Source organism: Danio rerio, chromosome 21 (assembly GCF_049306965.1).
Source record: "Danio rerio strain Tuebingen ecotype United States chromosome 21, GRCz12tu, whole genome shotgun sequence".
NCBI lineage: Eukaryota > Metazoa > Chordata > Actinopteri > Cypriniformes > Danionidae > Danio > Danio rerio.
In genome coordinates, this window is record NC_133196.1 from 49,820,001 (window position 1) to 49,842,939 (window position 22,939).

General features: G+C 39.5%; 3 protein-coding genes across 18 annotated transcripts in view; 2 read left to right on the top strand and 1 right to left on the bottom strand.

Annotated features, from left to right (window-relative positions):
* The window catches only part of rapgef6 (Rap guanine nucleotide exchange factor (GEF) 6), a 77,479-nt gene extending 64,578 nt beyond the window's left edge, over nucleotides 1–12,901 (top strand). For 10 of the 16 annotated variants that reach the window (XM_073935544.1, XM_073935547.1, XM_073935546.1 and 7 more), the window contains 7 exons: nucleotides 540–674; nucleotides 1,596–1,664; nucleotides 4,914–5,079; nucleotides 5,550–5,697; nucleotides 5,981–6,188; nucleotides 9,515–9,748; nucleotides 12,047–12,901. In XM_073935544.1, the coding sequence (XP_073791645.1) occupies nucleotides 540–674; nucleotides 1,596–1,664; nucleotides 4,914–5,079; nucleotides 5,550–5,697; nucleotides 5,981–6,188; nucleotides 9,515–9,748; nucleotides 12,047–12,069 (983 nt within the window). In that variant the 3' untranslated portion in view covers nucleotides 12,070–12,901. The remainder of the gene's footprint in view (nucleotides 1–539; nucleotides 675–1,595; nucleotides 1,665–4,913; nucleotides 5,080–5,549; nucleotides 5,698–5,980; nucleotides 6,189–9,514; nucleotides 9,749–12,046) is intronic. The other 6 variants (XM_073935551.1, XM_073935552.1, XM_073935553.1 and 3 more) reach the window with 1 other exon arrangement.
* ddx46 (DEAD (Asp-Glu-Ala-Asp) box polypeptide 46) overlaps nucleotides 1–22,939 on the top strand; it is an 800,864-nt gene that overhangs the window by 628,250 nt on the left and 149,675 nt on the right. The gene's annotated exons all lie outside the window — the stretch shown is intronic.
* Nucleotides 14,702–22,939, bottom strand: part of acsl6 (acyl-CoA synthetase long chain family member 6) — a 39,284-nt gene continuing 31,046 nt past the window's right edge. Inside the window, exons 18-21 of the mRNA XM_073935561.1 lie at nucleotides 21,449–21,592; nucleotides 19,596–19,697; nucleotides 19,404–19,475; nucleotides 14,702–18,874 (exon numbers count right to left, since the gene is read on the bottom strand). Of these exons, the coding sequence (XP_073791662.1) occupies nucleotides 18,734–18,874; nucleotides 19,404–19,475; nucleotides 19,596–19,697; nucleotides 21,449–21,592 (459 nt within the window). The 3' untranslated portion in view covers nucleotides 14,702–18,733. The remainder of the gene's footprint in view (nucleotides 18,875–19,403; nucleotides 19,476–19,595; nucleotides 19,698–21,448; nucleotides 21,593–22,939) is intronic.

The following is a 22,939-nucleotide window of genomic DNA, read 5'->3' on the forward strand; positions in this document are numbered from 1 at the left end:
TTTCCCCAATTTCTGTTCAATGTAGAGAACTGAACATTCAAACATAAATCAGCATGGTCAATATTGAATACATTATTTAATCATATTAATATTAATAATGCCTGTATCTTTTATTCTTTAATAAATCATCTAATCCTGCGATGTGATTATAGTGGGAACACACATATACCGTTGAAGTCAGAATTATTAGCGCTACTGAATTATTAACGCCCCTGTTTATTTTTTCCCCCCTATTTCTGTTTAATGGAGGGAAGATTGTTTCAGCACATTTCTAAGCATAATAGTTTAAAAAACTCGTCTCTAATAACTGATTTATTTTCTCTTTGCCATGATGACAGTAAATAATATTTTACTTCATATTCTTCAAGACACTTCTATACAGCTTAAAGTGACATTTAAAGGCTTTTCTAGGTTAATAAGGTGGACTAGGCAGGGGTGAATAATTCTGACTTTAACTGTAGATATCGATGCTCAAACCATATATTGTGCAGCCCTAGTGTGTGTGTGATCAGTGTGTGAGCGTCTGCTGTTCTCGTCAGGTCCAAACTCCCCGCAGACGCTGAAGAAATCCGCTGGTGCAGCCGAGGACAGCAGGAGAACAGAAGAGAGCCTGTCCACCGTCTCGTCCCTGCACTCCAGTCCCACCGTGTCCCCGCAGGGCTCTCCACGCAAAGGTACACACTCACCTGTGCTTCAACTGCTGGACCAACACTGGATAATCAGCCCTGTATGACATACCTGTCATATTTTTCCTCGTGTGTCCCGCTTTCATCCCGCTTAATTATTTCCGTATTTCTCTCGTACTTTTCATCTGAAAAGTGAAGGTATCAACACAGAGCCGATGTCAGACGTGACACAATTGCAAGAGCTGTTCCAGAGAATTCTGTTTCTGCTTTATTTTGGCTTGAAAGCATGTTGAAATGAATACAACACGATCATCACTCTTCCTACACAACCTCTAAATCCGTCTATGATTACATCAGTGCTGACTGACGGACGCGCTTCATATTGATCAACACACTGTTCTCAGAGCAGCTTCTGTATGCGCCATTTAAAGAGGACTGAAAGTGAACACTTTGGCATTTGGCTGTGTGTTTGTCATGTCTGTCCTGTGTGTTTATTTGAAACACAACTAAACTTCTCTTAAATGAGCACAGACAGTTACTGCAGTAGTGGAGTGCTTTCATTAGCCTGTACGTAGATCTGTGCGTTCTTACGCCCGATTCACACCGGCTTCAGCGTAAACGCTTGACAGTATTGAATATGAGAGCTCTTCAACCAGCACAACATGTTGATGATCACCCACTGCAGAATGTTCAGATATTTGCACTAGGCCAGGAGTGTCCAAACTCGGTCCTGGAGGTCTGGTGTCCTGCAGATTTTATCTCCAACTTCCCTCAACACACCTGCAGGGATGTTTCCAAAAAGCCTATAAGAGCTTGACTAGCCAACCCAGGTGTGTCTGATTGGGGCTATAACTTAACTTTGCAGGACACCGGCCCTCCAGCACTGAGTCTGGACATGCCTGGTGTAAGTAAAGCATGTGTTTCAGTGTGCTGAGTCTAACAGTATTTTTCCCATCATGCCCCTTACAGTGAGCGTCTCGTCGTCTCGGCAGAACGGCTCCTCGGCTCCGGCCCCTGGTGGACGCACCTACGGCATAGGTGGGGCTTTCCTTCAGAAACACATCTGGAGCATCACCTGTCAGAGCAGCAGACAGGAAGAGAGTAGGCAGAGTCAGGAAGTGAGCCGCCGCAAGCGTTTCCGGTCGCCGGTCGCGCTCTTTAGAGACTGGAGCCGCTCCAGAGACAGACAGCAGAGCCACACACACACACACTGCAGGAGCAAAACTGTCTGATCAGATGAGGATGAGTTTTATTCACACACACACACACACACACACACACACACACACACACACTGCAGGAGCAAAACTGTCTGATCAGATGAGGATGAGTTTTATTCACACACACACACACACACACACACACACACACACTGCAGTAGCAAAACTGTCTGATCAGATGAGGATGAGTTTTATTCACACACACACACACACACACACACACACACACACTGCAGGAGCAAAACTGTCTGATCAGATGAGGATGAGTTTTATTCATACACACACACACACACACACACACACACTCACACACACATCATGGTGCTGGGGTGAGCACACACACTCTAATGTATTCATCATGGTGGTGGAGTGAACATACACACACACAGAGACACACGCACATACACACACACACACACACTTACCATGGCCCTGGGGTGAGCACACCCATTATTGTGCTGGGGTGAGCAGACACACACACACACACACACACACACACACACACACACACACACACTAATATATTCATCATGGTGCTGGTGTGAGCAAACACACACACACACACACACACACACACACACACACACACACACATGTCCATCAGCACAGCCAGGCTGAAGTGTGTTTCAGTGTTAGCCATATGAGACTGCAGAAAAGCGTTCTTTGCTCAGAGTGTGTGTCTTGTTTCTAAGTATAAATATGTAAAAGCTCTTCAATCAGACAAGCTCAACATATCCTCTCATTTTCAGACATAATGAGTCCCACTAACGGGCACAGTTCCCTCAGGACTGACCATTCTGTCATTAATCGTCCTTCACTTGTTCCTTTATGAGTTTCTGTCTTCTGTTAAACACAAAAGAAGATGTTTTGAAGAATGTTAGAAACCTGTAACCACTGACTTCCACAGTAGGAAAACAAATACAATGGAAGTCAATGGTGACCGGTTTCCAGCTTCTTCAGAGAATCTTCTTTAGTGTTGAACCGGAGAAAGAAGCTCATTAAGGTTTGGAAACACCAGAGGGAGAGTAAAGTGTGTGTTGATTTGCATTCTTACGGGGTGATTATTCCTTTCAGTCAGTGTTTGCTTGATCATTATATTCTGCTTGTCTAGAAAATGCTTCCTGATTTAAGAATGTTCAGATGTTTGGACTAGAAACAAGACACAACCTAGAGAGGCAGTGTGTGGAGTGAGTGTCGTCAGGATGTTAGCTGACAGGATTGTTCAGATGTGTTCATGTGTTCTCCTGTGTTGTGTAATAAAGGCAGATGTTTTTGTGTTGCGCTTTAGGTTTGAATACCTACATCTGGTGATGCGATATAGAGTTGAAGACAGACTTGCTCACCCTCCATCATTCAGATATTTCCCAATTGATGATTAACAGAGGAGAATGTCCTGCTGTATTCTCATTATATTATGTAAATCAGAGAAAAGTCTGATTTCTTTTAGTTTGGCAGGAATAAACGCAGTCACAAATGATTATATATGAATTAGAACTGCTGTGGTCAATATTATTCACCCCCTTCAGCAATATTAGTGTTGGATTGTCTCCAGAACAAACCACTGTTATACAATGACTTGCCTAATTACCCTAACTTTACCCTAATTACCCTAGTGAAGCCTTTACATGTCACTGTAAGCTGAACACTAGTGTCTTAAGAATATCTAGTCTAATATTATGTGCTGTCATCATGAAGAAGAGAAAATAAATCAGGTTAGCACTTCATTCTAATGGTCCATTAGAGTATGAGTAGACTGTCTGCTTAATGTCTGCTGATGCTGCTTCTTCATCAGACGTTTAACTGACCATAAGAAACTTTACAAGTACATGTTAACCTACACTAACCCTAACCCAACAGTCTACTGATAATCTAATGAGGATTAGTTGACATGTAGATGCACTGTAACTTAAATTCAACAAACAGACCATCACAATAAAGTCTGACCGAAATCAGAGTTATTAAACTATATGAAAACATCTCTCCATTACTTGGGAAATATTAAAAATAATGCAAATTTGACAGGAGGGTGAATGATTCGGTCTTCAGCTGTATATTTATTGTCCATCATGTTCAGATAGAAGTGAACGTCAGTAATATTTGATCTGATTGCGCAGTCTCGATCTCATCTCAGTGGCAGGTGTAAGCCAGCTCAGGTAAATACAGCACACACACATGTTTACTGACAGCTGAAGAAAGAAACTAGTAGAGGAACTGACAGTGTGGTTGACCAGATGAGCTCTTACACTTAGAAACCGCCTGGAAAGAAAACAACACTGCTCTGAGCTGCACACTTCACATGCAGAACAGTGATGTCACCTTAGTTTGACAGTCCCTTTTTCCAGGGTGTGAATTATATATGGCTCTTCAACTTGTTCAGTAATGTTAGTTTGATTAATGCATGCTTCAGTCAATCTAATTCAGGTGTTTGTTTAAATGACATCTAATTTCTTAATAAGGTGTATTTGAGTTGTCAGTGTTTTGAGGGATGTGTGGTGTATTCTGGCCTACAGTAACCTCTGATTAGCTATTTTAGAGCTTACTGTGGGTCAAATTAAGCATCTAGTTTGACATTAATGTTAGGCTATATGTAGACACATCCGCTGTTTTACAAGAAAAGTGTCTTGTGGATAGTTCTGCTGCTCTAGATCTGCCGGTTTTGTTCTTGAGTAGACTGATTAATGCATTATTATAGACGTGTTTATGCATTCACAGTGGTATAACCTATTATATGTCCATCCATTTTTATAATTATTAGGATTATTAATTAAGATACAGATCAGAGCAAACCATTTTACTCTATTTAAAGGCATGTGGTTTTAACGTCTGCCAATAATCTGCCAATGAGGGAAGCAGAATAATGTTATTTTAAAGCGAAAACATGATCATTCTGCTTCCCCATTGGCTGAGTATTTAGCTTGTTTTGAGGAGAAACTCATTATATCTGAGAAACATTATATCTGCAGCATGTTTTGCAGCTCTAGAAAATGTCTTGTGATGTCAGGATTTGTAGATATTTGTTCTAGAAGCGCGAGTGAAAGCAGCATGTTGAACTGTTTTCTGTCTGCAGGTTACGCCCTGATGCCCGCGGGTCGCTCTGATCTGTCAGACTCCAGCGAGATCTCGTCCCGCTCCAGCATCGTCAGCAACTGTTCTGTGGATTCGGGACTCACAGCGGCCCCCGCCAGCGTCCCGGCAGAGACACACACACTCACACACACTCCAGCAGACTGCAGGTACACTCACACACCATCATCACACTGTCATGACGGCCTTTGTCTTTAAGTCTAAGTTGTCTGCCAGCATTTTTGATGACTTTCAGCTCAATTAATTAGAAATACAGGAGGAATACAGAAAGACCGGGAGAGGAGTGTGTCCTTCAGGTGGTTTGTCAAGCCCACTCATTTGTGTGGAGCACACTCATGCATCATACGGTTATGTGCTGCGCCGTGTGTTTGCTTTACTAAAAACATCGGTCTTCAATCTAGTGTTGAACTGAGAGAGTGTGTCTGAGCCTCGGACATTATCAGGAAGGCTATTCCAGAGTTTAGGAGCCATAAATGAGAAGGCTCGACCTCCTTTAGTGGACTTTGCTATTCTGGATAGCCCTGAGTTTAGAGATCTTAAAGAGCGGGTTGGATTTAGAGTGTTGTCAGGTGTGGTGTGCAGCCGTGTGTTGAGTCTGTGCTGTATTCTTCTGTCTCAGCTGGTCTTCATCTGTACGGGACTCTACAGTAGCGCTCTCCACCGTCTCCAACAGTGCTGAGGAGCTGACGGCCCCTGAACACTCCTCCGTCTCAGAGATAGCGGACAGCGGACGCGCCAGCTGGACCTCCTGCTCCAGCAACTCTCAGGTATCCATGCGATTCTGTTGCTATCGTAACCTTACATTAAAATATCTCGCTGTTGCGATTAATGATCTCACAAATATCTTCTTTTAAATGTCCAGATAAATATTTATATAATTATTATTTTTTTTTATTTTAAGAAACATTTTAAATATTTTTAAGAAGTAAACATGTCAGGGGGCGTCATGGTGGCGCAGTGGTTTCTGTGTGGAGTTTGCATGTTCTCCCTGTGTCGGTTTCCTCCGGGTGCTCCGGTTAAACTCGGTTGTGGCCCCCTGATTCTCCTCAGGACAGCCTGCAGACGGTGCAGCGGGCCCCAGAGCCGCTCAGCCTCCGCCACACCCCCATGGGCGGCCCGATCGCAGAGGTGGACCCAGCTCTGCTGGAGGAACGAGACTCAGAGGACGGATATGACCCAGTTAAACATAACAGCACAGATCCAGCCGACGGCTCCGACTACAAGACCATCACCTCCAGCACAGAGAAGGGGCTCATAGGTGAAAACCAGCTTCAGTTTCTACAGCGGCGGCTCACAGTCCTGCTCCTCACACACCCCCCCGCTATACACACAACATCAGGCTCTTATTACTGTTTCTGGTCCACATTTATGAACATTTATAAAGCATTTTCTAGACAAGTATAAATCACTAAGAGCGTGTTTTTTATATTTACCTGCACATTTGAAACTCTCATGGACATTTTCCACCTAATTCACATTTGCGTACACACTCGTTCTTCTGTCAGTGAATTCAGAGTCTTCTAAAATGCACGAGGTTAGTCATTTGCATGATACACGCCCACATCAGCTCCATATAAGGGCTTTCCTCACTCGTCCAGAGAAAATTGCAAGATGAATGAATTCGAGCTAATGATGGCTCTGAATCTACAGAAAGAGCTTTAATGCTACTCAGGGTTTGACTGCATCAGCGCTCCTGATGCTCAGCCAGAGTTTATTCCAGCTGCAGACGCACAGAGCGCTCCATCAAAACATGTTCATCAAAAACTGTTTTAAAATGACACATTCTGCATTCTGTGATTGATCATCCATCAGTCTCAGAAACACATCTGTCGGCTCTCTAAAGACGCCGTTTCCTGAGACACACTGATCATCTTCATACAGGACACCGCAGCTGATTTATGTACTGTAATCTCAGTTGTTAACGTCTAGCTGCTTTTCATTCATCCTGTAAACAACACATGTAGGGTTCTTTAGGCGTACATGATTATTGCACACGTGTGCTGTCCGTTGTTCTTGATTTTTTTAGACATTTAGAATAAATTTTAATATGCAGCTTTCGATGAATCATGATTTGCACATTTCACTCTTAAACGTGTGTGTATGGTGAGGGAATGAGGGTGTGTTGTTTTCAGAAATAATGAGTCAAAATGAAGTGAGTCTTTTCTTAAATCAAGCAAATCAATCTTGCTTTAGTTGTGAAATATCATTATATCTCTTCCCCATTGTCAGATTACTCTGCTTGTTTTAAGGTAAAACTCTCTTCATTTTGACTCATTATTTCAGAAAACAATACAAAATGTTTTACTTGTCTAGAAAATGCTTCTTAATTTAAGAATGTTCAGATATTTAGACTGGAAACAAGACAAAAGCCCTTCACACTACTGTACGAATCTATATCTGCATACAGATGAGTAGTGCAAGTCTTTTTTGTTTTGTTAATGAATTAAGCTTCGAGTTCAGCTGATTTCCCCTGTGCAGGGGGTAGAAAGTAGTGAACACTATGTAGGGAACATGTCGATCTCAACACAGTTCATGGAGATCTCTACTAATGAGTGATTATTTAAGTCTTTTAAAATAAGAGCAGGGGGACACGAGGAGCAGGATTGAGGAGCGCTGCTTTACAGGAACACCAGCAGATCTGATGCTCACTGACACACACTCACAAAAGCTCACAGTGTCTGTCCTCAGTAGTACTCAATAGTTCCACAGTATGCTGAAATCAGTTTTAAAAAACACATTTGAAGCTAAATCCTCTAAGTGCCGTCTGAAATGTTCTGCTGAAATGAGCATGTTTATGAAGGTGGTGTGTGGCTTCGGTCATTTCCAGTGTTGGGGAAAGTAACTTCGGAGAGTAATGCATCACAATATTGAGTTAGTCCCTAAAATATGAAATAGTTGCATTACTCTTTATGGTCAGTAATGCATCACGTTATTTTTGTGTTACTTTTTCTGACCTGCTGAGGCTTGATCTCATTCAGATCTTGCAGTGTTTTTTATGGAGGAGTTTACAATACACAGAATAACCTTTATTTACCTTTAAAAAAACACATCAGATAATACTAATGAAGGATATGTTATCTTCTGAGAGCTTCCAGACCCAGAGCTCTACATGCCGTATATAATGACAGTGTGTTTGTGCTTTTAGTCTTATTAGCTCTGGAAAGTCACTGTGCATTCAGATGATCCTCTTTTATTTTCCTTCATGTGTTCACAATCAAGAGAATATTTACATTGCAGAAACGTAAGGCTCTGTCATCTTCCTTTCTGTCTGTTTCATCTTCTCATTGTGACTACATTTTATTTCAGCTATTTATTTTTCATTATCGCTTCATTTTGAAAAGTAATGCATTACTTTACTCGTTACTTAATGTGTATAACTTGTGTAATGCGTCTCCCCAACACTGCTCATTTCTTTTTTATACTGATCAACATGTTCTTTTCATTAAGTTGAGTGAAATATCTGAAAGGATGAGAACAAGTCTGCTTTTAAACAGAACATTTTACAGCACTTTAGGCATCTCGACTCCTTTAGTTCTTCAGTGGTCTTCTGTGAGAAAGGACTCCAGCACACATGCAAACATGATTTTAGTCTTGTTTCTTTTTTTATCTAAAAACAATGAAATCAAGGAACATTTTTTTAGACAAGTAAAAATATTGTCTTGTTAATTTAATTCCTAATTTTAAAAATGTTAGATATTTGGACTAGAAACAAGCAGGGTTCTTACACTTTTTCCAACTTCCCAGCACTTTAAGCACTTTCAACGTGCATTTGTATGCTTTTCCATCACCTAACAATCATGGCAAATTACCTTTATGTACGTTGTATGTACTTTACATTTAAATTCATTGTGCTATTTTAAAAAGATAATATGACATTTGAACTTAAATTGGTGAATAATTTGGAGCAAGTTTTATTAGGATAGTTCACCTAAAAATATTGCAAGGTAGAATATTGTAAAGTATTGGAAGACATATGTTTTTAAGTTTGGTCTCTTTCTACATAAAGTTGATATCTCAAAAAGTGAACTTCCAGTCAGATTTTGTTAGGGTTTAGTAGCAAGTTGACATGTCTGTTTTAAACCATTCCTGAGTGCTTCGTTTGGCATTTTTCTGCGTGTATGTCCCCTAAATACACGCATGCAGTGAACGTTTTGCAGTGAAAACTGGTCGAACGGCAACAATTTAATGCACTCTTTATGCACAAATGTTCCCAAATATATTTTGAGCTCGCATAGATAAAATTTCGAGCACATTTGCAACCAAAACGGTCGCAATTACGAGCTCTGCAATTCCAAATGCAAGCAGATTCAAGCACTTTTCCAACCTTGAAAACACTTTATTAAAAACCAAGCATTTTCCAGGATTTCCAGCACCAGTACGAACCCTGAACAAGACAAAGACAATAAGAAATAGAAGCATGTTGTGCGGTGTGTGTGTGTGTGTGTGTGTGTGTGTGTTCAGATCTGCTGGTGTTCACCCCTCTGCATGCTGTGTCAGTTTCTCAGTGATCGTCTTTATGATTTACGTTATGATTTCTTTTATTGATGTTTGTTTGTGTGTGTGTGTTTGTGTGTGTTCTGCCAGTGTACTGTGTAACGTCTCCCTGTAAAGACGAGCGTTTCCGTGCTCCTCCACCAACGCCGCCAGGTTATCAGGGTCTGACTCTGGGCGCCGCTCAGGCTCAGGACGCCCAGAAGCTCAAACCGCCCGAATATAAAGTCGCCTTGCAGAGCTGCAGACTGAGACGCAGCCTGGCGGAGCCACAACCCGAGCTGGAGCCGTCCCGACACACTCAGTGCGCTGTGGAGAGGGAGGAGGGTATGTGGAGAACCTGCAGCGGGGAGAGAAACACCTCCAGCTCAGATCACACACAGGCTTCATAGCATTCACAGCACATTACAAACAGTGCTCTTCCTAGGGTGCTTTCTACAGTGAGCGAGAGATCTCAGTGTGCTGCGAGTCAAGAAGACACATGCGGTTACAAAACACACCAGCTAATTAACATCATCCTCATCACTTCGACAGCGGCAAATCCTCACAACACATTCAGTCATCACTCACTCATTCATTTGCCTTCAGCTTAGTCCCTTATTTATCAGGGTTCACCACAGCGGAATGAACCACCAACTTATCCAGCATGTTTTACATAGTGGATGCCCTTCCAGCTGCAACCCAGTACTGGGAAACACCCATAGAAACTCATACAATATGGCCAGTTTAGTTCATCAATTCTTTAATAGCGCCAACACAGGGAGAACATGCAAACTCCACACAGAAATGCCAACTGACCCAGACAGGGCTCAAACCAGCGACCTTCTTGCTGTGAGGCCACAGTACTAATCACTGAGCCACCGTGCCACCCTCTCACAACACAAACACATAAAAAAAAAACTGCTGCTGTCTCTCACAATGCAAACAAATCAAGAACACACCTGCGTTTACACACAACACATGCCGACAGCAGAGATGTTTCAAGGGGAACCGAAAATTTGCCGGACCCGACCGGGGTTTGTGGATTGTGCCGTGGCTATTGCTCGGTGCTGCTGTAGGAGATCTTTGAAAGATGACTTTTGTTGATTTCAAAATCCAGATTACACTATTCTCTTTTCATCTGTATACTATTAGCCTCTTGTTTCTAGTCCAAATATCTACAAATTCTGATATCAAGAAGCATTTTCCTGGCAAGCAAAACGTATAGTCTTGTTTTCAGAAGTAATACGCCAACATTGAGTTTTTCCTTAAAACAAGTAAAATAATCTCATGTCAAACGGAAAAAAACTTGTCATAAGGAAAAACTTAATTTTGAGTTTTGAATTTAATCTTCTTAATAAGAAGTATTACTTCTGAAAACAAGACTAAATGTTTTACTTGTCTTGAAAATTCTTCTTGATTTAAGAATTCTTAGATATTTGGACTTGAAACAAGACAAAAAAACAAAGTAAAGAATTTTTGCCGTGTATAACCTAAATGGTCGGGTCCGTCTTGTTTTAGGGTCCTCTTGAAGCATTTTCCCTGCTTCTTTGTGCGGATCTGAGCATGATTGTGATGTTCACAGATGCCCAAACTGACCAAACTAACAGAGGCGAACACACAAGATGCCCAAACAAATGTCTAGGTGTGAAAGCAGCCTGGCTTACAGCTTTGGTCTTATTTCTAATGCAAATATCTACAAACTCTTAAATCAATAACAGCATTTTAAAGCATCTTAAATCGGTAACACTTTAGTTAATGCATTTACTAACATGAACAATCATGAACAACACATGTACAGCAATTAATAATCATAACTGAACATTTACTAATGCATCATTAACATCCACGTCCATGCTTGTTAACATTAGTTAATGCACCAAGAGTTAACATGAACTAACAATGAGCTACTGTATTTTCATTAACTAATGTTAACTAGCATGAACAAATACTGTAGTAAATGTATTGTTCATTGTTTGTTCATGTTAGTAAATGCAGTAAATAACATTAACTAATGAACCTTATTGTAAAGTGTGACCCTTTAATCAATAGATGCATTGATTTTTTTCATTAAAACAAACAAAATAATCTGACAATGGGGGAAGCAGGATCATCTTATGTCAACAGGGAAAACTAGATTATTCTGCTTCCCCCATTGTCAGATTATTCTGCTTGTTTAAATGAAAAAAAATCAATGCATCTATTGATTAAAGGGTCACACTTGTTTTAAGGAGAAACTCACTTCATTTTGACTCTTTATTTCTGAGAACAACACTATATTTGTTGCTTGTCTAGAAATGCTTTTTGGTTTAAGAATATTCAGATATTTGGAGTGTAAACTCCCAGTAAGAGAGGATGATGATGATGATGATCAGTGCTGGACTGTGGTGTGAGATTGACAGTCCAACACTGAGATTGTTTGAGCTGTGTGTGTTTGCTAATGTCACTCTGTTGTGTCAATCTACAACTCATTCTTCCTGTGTGTGTGTGTGTGTGTGTGTGTGTGTGTGTGTGTGTGTGTGTGTGTGTGTGTGTGTGTGTGTGTGTGTGTGTGTGTGTGTGTGTGTGTGTGTGTGTGTGTGTGTGTGTGTGTGTGTGTGTGTGTGTGTGTGTGTCTGTGTGTGTGTGTGTGTGTGTGTGTTTCAGATGAGCAGGTGTCTGCAGTGTGACTGGCGGTCCTCCTGGTCTCTGATCTCCATCCTCCAGTGTTTCTCTCTGTGAGGAAGAAGAGCATGTGGTCTTCATCTGCTGCTCCTCCTGGTCTGCGTCACACACACACACACACACACACACAGACTCAGCGTTACGGTACTGCTCTGATGCTCTGCTCATCTTCTGGACTCTTCTCAGCATCAGACGTGTTTACAGCTCCTCGGTTTACAGTGTTTCTCCGTCTGCTGCCTGGGTTTATCCGCAATAACAGTGCTGTGTGTGTGTGTGTGTGTGTGTGTGTGTGTGTGTGTGTGTGTGTGTGTGTGTGTGTGTGTGTGTGTGTGTGTGTGTGTGTGTGTGTGTGTGTGTGTGCCGGATGGACAGCTGCTTTCTACAGTTGTACATACTGCCGTGAGCCGGATCACCACTGCTTGACAAGGGAACTATATTTATATGCTAGCTGTGCGTCTGGACAGGTCCGTCCCGGGCGGACGGGGGGTTTTGTACAGGCTGACAGCAGATCTCTCTCCGTCTGCAGCACATGTGGACATCAACTGGACATTGGCTGTACAGGCTTGATAAATCTATTCTATTAAGGGACAGAACTGGAGTATGATGATGGATGCTGGTTTACTGTTAGTCCGTGTGTAGTTTGGGTCTGAACAGCGTCGATTGTATTATTGATATAAGCATACAGGTTTTTTATGGTCTGTTCTGTTGTAAATGAATGTGACTGATGATGTACAGCTGATATAAGAGATTGTGCTATATATAAACTGTATTTTTACTATTTTGTTGAATAAAGCCGACTGCTCCTGTTACCGGGCAGAGAGTACAGCGCTCCATCAACACAGACCTTCATTTGACAGCAGCTCTGGGCTTCAGGAACACCTCCAGAAAGATGAAGAACAACAGGTGAAGTGTCGTCTGTCTGTTTCTGCTCCTGAACATGAGCAGGAGTTTTCAGTAGCACTTTATAATAACTACACACTATGAATCATTTAATAAGCATTATCAAGCATACTTGTTAATCATTAACTGTACATTTATCAAATTTAGCAAGCAGTTTATAACTGCAATTATAAATGCTGTATTCTTGACTTACAACCTCATGTATAATGTGCCTAATAATTGCACTTTCATTCTTTGTTAATGATTTATTTTTCATTACTAAATGAAGTATTGCATTATTTACAAACCATGTGTATTTGAGAGTAGTTGGAGGTTTTTAAGATCATTCAGAATGAGTTAGTAAATGATTAATAAACTATTGAAATCAAGGTTTTTACATCTTATTATTCAGGCATATGTCAATGGTTACTCTGTATGTTAACAAATGCTTTATTAACTCAACTGCATACAGTTCTGTGAGCTAATCTAAAGTGAGGAGTCTTCATGCTTTATAAATGATTATTAAAGGCTCGGTATCAAATGAACAATAATCTTTGCACTCTTATCTAAAAAGCAAAATTACTGTGAGTATTAAACATGGCTGAATAACAGGAGTGTCAAAATACAACATAAAATTGGGTAAAACAACATCAATTTAATAATTTAACACTATGATAAGGTGCAATGTTTAAACTGCACAGTACTTTTATTTTAGATCACGTTGAACAGATCTACCTTTCATTTGATACTGTTTGATTTGTGTATCTTTAAATGAATAGAAATGAATAATGTTTATGTACTTTTTTAGAATTTAACTGATGCTGTAATAGTCATTTATAAGGCATTTATTAAAGCATTAATAGTCCTCACTTTAGATTAGCTCACAAAACTGCATGAAGTTGTGTTAATAAAGCATTTATTAACATATTAGTTAACTATTAGTATATGCCTGAATAATAAGACATATAAATGTTGATTTCAATAGTTTATTAATCATTTACTAACTCATTCTGAATGACCTTAAAAAACACCAACAATACTTAAATAACTGGTTTGTAAAAGATGTAATAATTTAGTAATGAACAATAAATAATTAACAAAGTATGAAAGTCCAATTAAGCACATTATACATGTGTTTGTAAGTCAAGAATAGAGCATTTGTAGCTGCAGTTATAAACTGCTTACTAATGTTTATTAATGTAGAGTTAGCGCTTAACAGATAATGAATTCACTATTTGCTAATGCTTAATAAATGGATCATAGTGTGGAGTTATTATAAAGTGTTACCCAGTTTTCTGCTCTTTATCACTATTCAGCATTTGCCATTCAGAATCCACATGAACTAAACATGATCAAGTACTATCTCAGACACACACACACACACACACACACACACACACACACACACACACACACAGCTATCTTCACAGCTAATCTGCATATTTTACTAAATGCTGTGCAGAAATAGCACAAGAATGTCAGCAGATTCGTCATGGCCCTAGTCATGGGATCTAACAATGATCAAAGGCAGAGAGAGAAGGAAGACTGGCTGTTGTTGTTCACCCAAAAATGATCATTCAGTATCAGCTCACAGTGAACAAACATGCTGAACCTGACCACATATCAGAAAACCCATCGCAGGGCTTTGACAAACACTGAAAGATCCGGCATACACACATCACTCCATCTGTCATGAGGAATATTAATCATGTGACATCTCTGATCTTAATCACACACACTAAACATCACCACAACCAGTAGAATTACAAAGAATTCGTCTTTATTTTTACATCTGTTGCTCACACTCGTCACTATGTCAGTGTATATGCAGAGATGTACATGCGCAGAAAAGACTTTATTATCAGGAAAAGATGCAGGTGAACTGTTAGAATTACCAAAACACAAACCGCTGGTCAAAATCAAGGGAAAACAAACCGTTCTTTCTCTCCAGATTGTAACATAAAACGTGTGTAAGGCTCACCGCTCATACTGGCGAATGTCTACGTGCTGTTCGACGGAAAGACTGTGATGAACGCTTGACGATGCTAATTAAACAGACGCTGACAGAACGCTGCTCTGACGATTCTCACCACCGAATCCCGAGCCTGAAACTAGGAGGAATCAGCTGTGTTGATCTGCAAATAAAACTGAGCATAAAGCTGTGCGGAGACTAGGGGCATTCAACCTCTGAGAGGAATAAATAAATGAACAACAGAATAACCCTGATCATTAAATTAGCTAAAAAAAACATTCTAGCGGAAACACAACACAGGCCGACTGAGGAGGCCTACGAAAGGCGGCGAGTGAAATGCATCGTGTTTTAATGCCATAAGAAGAAATCTAAAATAACTGAGCGACACATTCTCACTCCCGACTGCTCTACAATAATCTGTATAATAGCATTATATTGACGTCATTATATATAGTGAACCCCTTCATAAAGTGTATAGGGCTATCCTTGCTTTAAAACCTTTGGTGTTGATGTGCTAATCCAAAGGGTTGAGATGAAATGACATGTCGGGTAATAGTTTGGCTGTTATTGAGGTGTGAGTTTGTCTAGAGTAAACAGTCAAAACTACTGGACGTACATTACACCTTGAACAGATTTACGAGCAAATGTAACCACGCTGGTTATATGCCACCCAACCCGCTCCGAGCTGGTATCGAACCGGTGACCTTCCGCATGGGATTCGGTTGCTCTACCAAGGAGCCTAAAGACCATGACCTCTGGCGTCTGTCGCTAGAGCACCTTTAAAGGTCAGAGGAGTGAGGTTTACCTGCACAGCACTTACTCGCTGGCCTCCGTTACACAAGTAAACCAGCTCCTAGCACTAAACCCATCCATACATCCATTCGTCAATATAAAACAGGTCATAGTGAACAGATACAACTACAGCCGCAGTTTACTGAACAGATAAGAGTATTCAAGTCTTCCAAGACTTTCTAGAAGGAACCGACACAACTGCTGGCTCACCTCGCCCATGTCAAAACATCATAAATCACTCCGTTTTTCCCATATAGACATGGTTATAATGCAACAGGCCTTGTTTATATTGCTTTTCTATGCTTGTTTTTGTAATAAATAGAGGTGATTCCACTGTCTTTTGCCTGCTGCTGCTGCTTTATGTTGTTGTGAAGTGGGCAGGTTTAGGGTCTGGTGTGTGGAAGATGCTCCAAAACATTATTGTAAGTAGTGTTGTCACCATACTGGAATTTCCAACTTCGATACGATACCTTGAAAATACCGATATTCGATACTATTGTTGATACCGTGGGGAACAAATGATGCCGCATTAAAAGTATGCAAATGAAGTACACTAAACTGTAAAATGCTTTTTATCCCCGGTACGTCAGCAGTCCTTAAGTCTGAAATGCATTAAATTAGGGAACATGACACTAAATGAGTGCAATCTCGTCTTATTTTCTGATTAAAACAAGTGTTGAAATCTTAATAGTATTATTAATTGTTCATCTCTCTTCTGATTTTGGTCTCAATACAAACCGAAAGCAAGACTGGATCATTTTAAATAGTTGAGTACACTGTAGATAATTATCCATACATTTTCGACAACACTATCTGAGAGTATGCATCTTAATAAAGTGATTCGTATTTGACAGACACACGCAATACACTGCATAATCAGACGCATAATGCAAAAGTCAAGCCGAAGGGATGTCCGGAGCATCACAAAGGACATTAAATGAGGAGTCGGGAGTGAGAATGTGCTGAAGTGTGATAATACAGAAATGAACATGAGCCTTCTGCCAAACACAAAGAGAAAGTTCTGATATCATTCAAGAGCAGACTCAAATCTTACTGGTTTCTCTACACGTCAAACCATTGCTTATATATTCTCACGTCTAGTTTTCTTCAAAAATGTACACTACTACTGAAATGCTTCAGGGTGAAAGAACTGAAAAGCGAGTGGTCTGGCAGAGAGAGTCGCACCGGTGTTCAGATGATCTGTGCTGATGAACTCTTCAAAATAGCTCAATCTGTCATGTTTCAGCGGGAGCACATCTTATCTGCTTCACACGTCTATCAGAATGAACTAGCAGCTTTAACTTGGGTGTATAAACGGGTAACACCATGTGTCAGCATCAAATGCAATGAACTACCTCTCTAATAAACAATAAGCTAATTAAAAATGAAACAAATTCAATTTAAAATGCAGGGTGATAGACATTTGAACATATTGACACTCTTATTTTGAAATAACATTTGAAGCAGACAACATGTGCTGCATCCTGAAGATAAGACAACGTGCTTTACTTGTCTAGAAGAGGCCTCTTGATTTAAGTTGTGTTTTGCTCATGATCACTGGATACTCCTGCTGTTTGCACATGTATTATTGGTAACTGTTCTGTTTAAATGACCATTTTATTTAATAATAGTTAGTTTTTATATGACCTTTAATAATTATTTGTGTGGTGTTCTGTGTCGGCTATTGCTGTGAACCAAATTACAATCCAATCCAGATTCTGGCACTGAACTGCCATCTGGTGGATTAATATCTAACAATATCCGACAGAGAAGCTTTTTTTAAGCAAGTAAAGCATACTGTTTAGTTTTAGGAAATAACAAGTCAAACTTTAATGAGTTTTCCTGTGAAACTAGGTAAATAATCTGTGTTTACACCCTTATTTAAGCTGGTAGTTATTCTGATCGACATTTGAAGCTGACAAAATGTGCTATCCTGTTTGTACATCTTTATTAAAAGTTACCATCTGAAATAAAGATATAATAAGAGAGATAAGGAGTTCAATCTGACCCAGCATTTTGTTTGGAAATGAAAATTGTCAATGTCCAACCAAATATCAACGTCTAATAATGTTGTGTGGACGTTACCACTATGACGTCTATCAGACATTGGATGTTGTGTTTTGAACAAGTGTCAGTGTCTGACGTGATGAATATGATGTTGGTTTAAGATGTTGGCTTGACGTATTTTGCTCACTTTCCAACACCAATCATCAACCAAATATCAACGTCATTAAACAATAATGCTGAACTTACACACTGGCACGATATTGACGTTTGGTCACATGATGTCACGACCTAAATCTAAGCTAATAGTAATGTCTTAAGACGTTGTGTGCCTGCTGGGGATATACATGCTGTAAAATAAGCTTCCCCTAATAATTCACCCTGATGGACTTCTGAAATGTTCATACATCATTATTAATATGCTGATTCATTCTGACATTTGAAGCTGACAAAATGTGCCACCCCTGTTTTACATCCTTAACTGAGGCGGCAGTTTGCTCTGAGAGATGTTGGAAGTGTTTTTACTTTGTTTAGTAAGCTGAGAGGATGTGCTGCCGCTGGGTCATTAGATGACAGATCGAGTCCTGACTGATTCTGAGGAGTCAGCGCACAGATCTGATGACGAGTGTAGTGTTGAGTTGAATGACGGGGACGTCCACGCTGGAGCGCCGGCACCCTGCATGCATGGCCTTCAGCTCAACGTCTGCTGGATATCCTCTCTGAGCCCTAAGCAAAACTGGACCGTCTGATCCTCTGCCTGTTGGAGGAATGAAACATGCACGCTAGCTGGACATGGAGGTTCTGCTGTGGTTTTCTAAAGGCACACCGACTGTTGACATTCACGGCCAGAGGAAGATCACTGCTTCTGTAAGCTCATGCTCGGTCTGGACCCACGGCTCATTCGCTCAGAGCTGCTGCCACTGCCAGCTGCTTTCCATGAGGGAGGAGAAATGATGATGATGATGATGATGATGATGATGATGATGATGATGGAGGAATGGCCAAAACGTCCCGCTCTTTGGTTACATGGAGATGCTGCTGTACAGGTCCTGGATCTCCTCCTTGAAATACTCCTTCAGCTCGGGTCTCTTGGCTTTTAAAGTCGGGGTCAGCAATCCGTTTTCTATGGAGAACATCTCCTTGTGGATGTAGATGTCTTTGACCTGGAGGAGAGACAGAAACAGGAGGGATCATCTCATGTGGACGTGTGGTGTGATTCTGCCACTGAATACAAACTGATGGACAACAATCAGCATTTCTTAAGCAGGTCAAACATACGGTACTGTACATTCATTCAGTTTCCCTCAGCTCAGTCCCTTATTCATCAGGGCTCGCCACAGCAGAATGAACCACCAACTATTCCAGAATGTGTTTTACACAGCGGATGCCCTTTCAGCCACAACCCAGTACTAGGAAACACCCATACACACTCATTTACACACACACTCATACGCTACGGCCAATGTAGTTGATCAATTCCCCTATAGCGCATGTGTTTGGACTGTGGGGGAAACCGGAGCACCCAGTTCACCCAATCTCAAACTGCTCAGATTAAAGAAACTATTTTTAAAAAGATCTAAATTAAATGATTTTGTCCAGAAATGTCTTTAGGGAAGCTTTAAGGGTTAAACGTGCGCTTTCCAGCCACACATGATCATCACGGATAACTCAAGGCTGAGTTTATGAACGCACCTGTTCAAATGAATGGAGGCCGCTCGCTTTCCCTAGCCGCACCATGTCCTCCAGAATAGCCTTCTTCAGCTCCTACACACACACACACACACACACACACACACACACACACACACACAGCACAACAGAAACAGCACAGTTAACAGTCAGAATACACTGACCCACGCTCAGCCAGTTCAGGATCAGACTTACTTTATTCTCACACAGCTCGTGGAAACCTCCGTCAAAACCTTTCTTCTGAGCCCACGAGGGAAAAACCTCCGGATCCGGGACAATGATGCCCACCAGACACGACTGGAAACACACACACACACACAGATCCGAGTGTGAAGATGGAGGGTGTATGATTAATATTAAACTGGATTATAATAATAAAAAATTTCATAATCAGATTATGACAATCAGTACTAGTAATAAGAGGAAACTACTTTATATAATACTCATAATCGGAATACACACGCAGTTTTTTTATAATTTTTTTATGATGGTAAATAGTTTACAACTCATTGATTTTCTCTATTTTATTGTTTATTATATTATATTATATTTATTATATTATATTTTCATATATTATACTATATTATATTTATTATTTTATACTATATTATATTAAATGTATTATATTCTCAATTATTTTATTTATTAGATTATATTCTCATATTTGTATTATATTATGCTATATTATATTTATTATATTTATTATATTATATTTATGATAATTTATAATATTATATTATATTTATTATATTATATATTTTTTTTTTTTTTTTTTTTTTTTTTTTGCCGTGGCAAGTTCTGACAAAGTTTTTGATCAAATGTAAACAAAAGCTGAGATATGTTTTTCCACTATGATGCCTCTGTACATCACTGTATTATATTTTTGGAGAAGCTTGTGCCAGTTACAGTCAAAAACTAAACTTGTTGGTTGAATAAAAGTAACTTTAAGTCAGAAGTGTGCGATGGCTGAGAGAGTTTAGCACACTGCACCTAAAAAAACACACACAACTGCAAAAAACAGCAGCAAATTACAAAAGATCTTAAGTTTGACAGCAAATGTGTTGCTCATCCTCACAATGCAAACACACTGTATTGTAATGCTCCTAACTGCAGAATATGTGGTTTAGTGACTCTATAGAGTTACTCTAAGCAGACCCTGACAGTGACGTACTGTATATCAGTGTGAGTGTTGTGAAGTTTAAACTCAAGCTCTTCAGGCTCTTGATGAGGATAAATAACGAAGAGAATTTATATTTCTCTCTGTCAAAATAGCACAAGATTATCCTGCATCAGTATATGTGACGTCCAATAAGGGTTCGCACAAAAGTAATCTAAATCCAAAAATAGTCAGAGGATAATATTTATATGAATTCTAGAGCTGGGATAAGATTAATGCGATAATCACATCCAAAATAAAGGTTCTGACATAATATATGTGTGTGTGTGTCAACTGCCTATTATTCATTCATTCATTTTCTTTTCGGCTTAGTCACTTTATTAATCAGGGGTCTCCACAGCGGAATGAACCGGCAACTATTCCTGCACATACACAGCGTTTTACACCGTGCCGCCTACTGTCTATTATATATAGTATATTTATTATGTATATGTGATATAAACTCATACATAGAAGTGTATTTATACAGGAGAATATTGTCACTATGAGATATTTAAATTTAGATATAATTTGTTTGATATGCATATACAGTATATTTTATATCTAAATATATAGAAACATTTTCTCAAATAAATGCATGCATGTAAATATAATACAGCACACACATATATTAGGTCCAAACAACCTATTTTTGGATGCAATTAATAGCGACTAATTTTTGCCAGCCGTAATAAATGCAGTATATATGTACAAATTAGTAAGTAATGTGCATATATATACATATAATGTGCATGAGGAGGGTCTCCCCACACCACCATCAGTCCTGACCACATCATATCATCATAAATACATATATATATAAATAAATAAATGAATTGATTCGCAGTTTTCATTGGTGTAATGTAATCCAGTAAACTCTTCTCTTACTCACCTGCAGGCTGTCCCCGTGGACGTAGAGCTGAGACACGGGTTCACTGCGGATGTAGATGCTCTCGATCTTCTCTGGGGAAATATATTCACCCTGAGCTAACTTAAAGATGTGCTTCTTCCGGTCGATGATCTTCAGTGTGCCGTTCTGATGGAGAAAACAGACAAACAATTACTAAAAGAAACATTTCCTGATGCTTATACAGAATCTCTAGCCCTGGCCACAGAATCCCACTGAGCATAATAAAGAAACGCCTGCTGCTCCTGTGGAAATCAGTCTAGACACGTCAGCCTTACACTGCTTCTGTCATCAGTTATATTCATCTTTATGTGCCAGAATATTGATGCATATTTGTGCAGCGTAATTAAAGTGTAAATATAAAGAAATGCCTAATCACACACAGGGCTTCATGTTAGAGCGCTGACCGTAATGTACTGATGAACTTTATGATGTGCAACAGCTCCAGTGTTTCTGTCTAGAACGCTCTGCAGCCTCTACCTCCTGATTGTCCTTCTTTGTGCTCATTAGAGCAGCACATTAAATGTTTTCAGCATCGATATCGCATTGTGATCGTTCGCAATAGTCACATGGCAAGTATACGCAATATTGAGTCGGGATTATAATTATATAATATAATAAAATACATAATGTAATAATAATAAAGGCATACAGTACACATCAGTAAAGCCCTTAAATGCTATTTTCTCACATGTACACAATTTACACATCACACAAATATATATATATATATATCATTTTAAAGTGTGTAGCACATTGCCAGAAGTGGAAGTGAAATTTATTCATTAAAAATATAAAATGCAAATAATTTTTTGAGATATTTACAGTAAATCACCCTACTGTAATGTTATGATTTAAATGGGTGTAGTACATTCACAGCGGCCAGACTGACTTACTACAGGTGATATTTTACCCTTATTTACCTTTATATTTGTACAGTACACAGATATTGAAGAGCAATATTTACAGTAAATCACCCTACTGTCATTATATGATTTTAAAGAGTGTAGTACATTTTCAGAGGCCTCACTGACACCCTTTAAAATCATTAAATTACAGTAGGGTGATTTACTGTAAGTATCTTTAAAAATTATTTGCATTCTATATATTTATATAAATACAAATATGAATAAATCTCACTTGTTGTAACCTCTTCTGGCGATGTGCTACACACTTTAAAATTATATATCTATATATTTGTGATGTGTACATAAATGAAGGTGAAATAGTGAGAAAATAACATTTAGGGGTTTAACTGATGTTAATGACAAGAGATAGGTCTATTGTCTATTTCTGCTGTGTATGTGCTGTATGGTTAGAGGTATAGTAGTCGTGCTCTCTGTAGTGAATCAGTCAGGCCTCTACTGGAATCTTCTAGAAACACTTTCCTCTTGTTTGCGTTTCTGTGCATCCTTGTTTTGTCGATGTACTTTGCAGATGATCCTATAATTGCGTGCTCAAATGTCGGGCAAATAT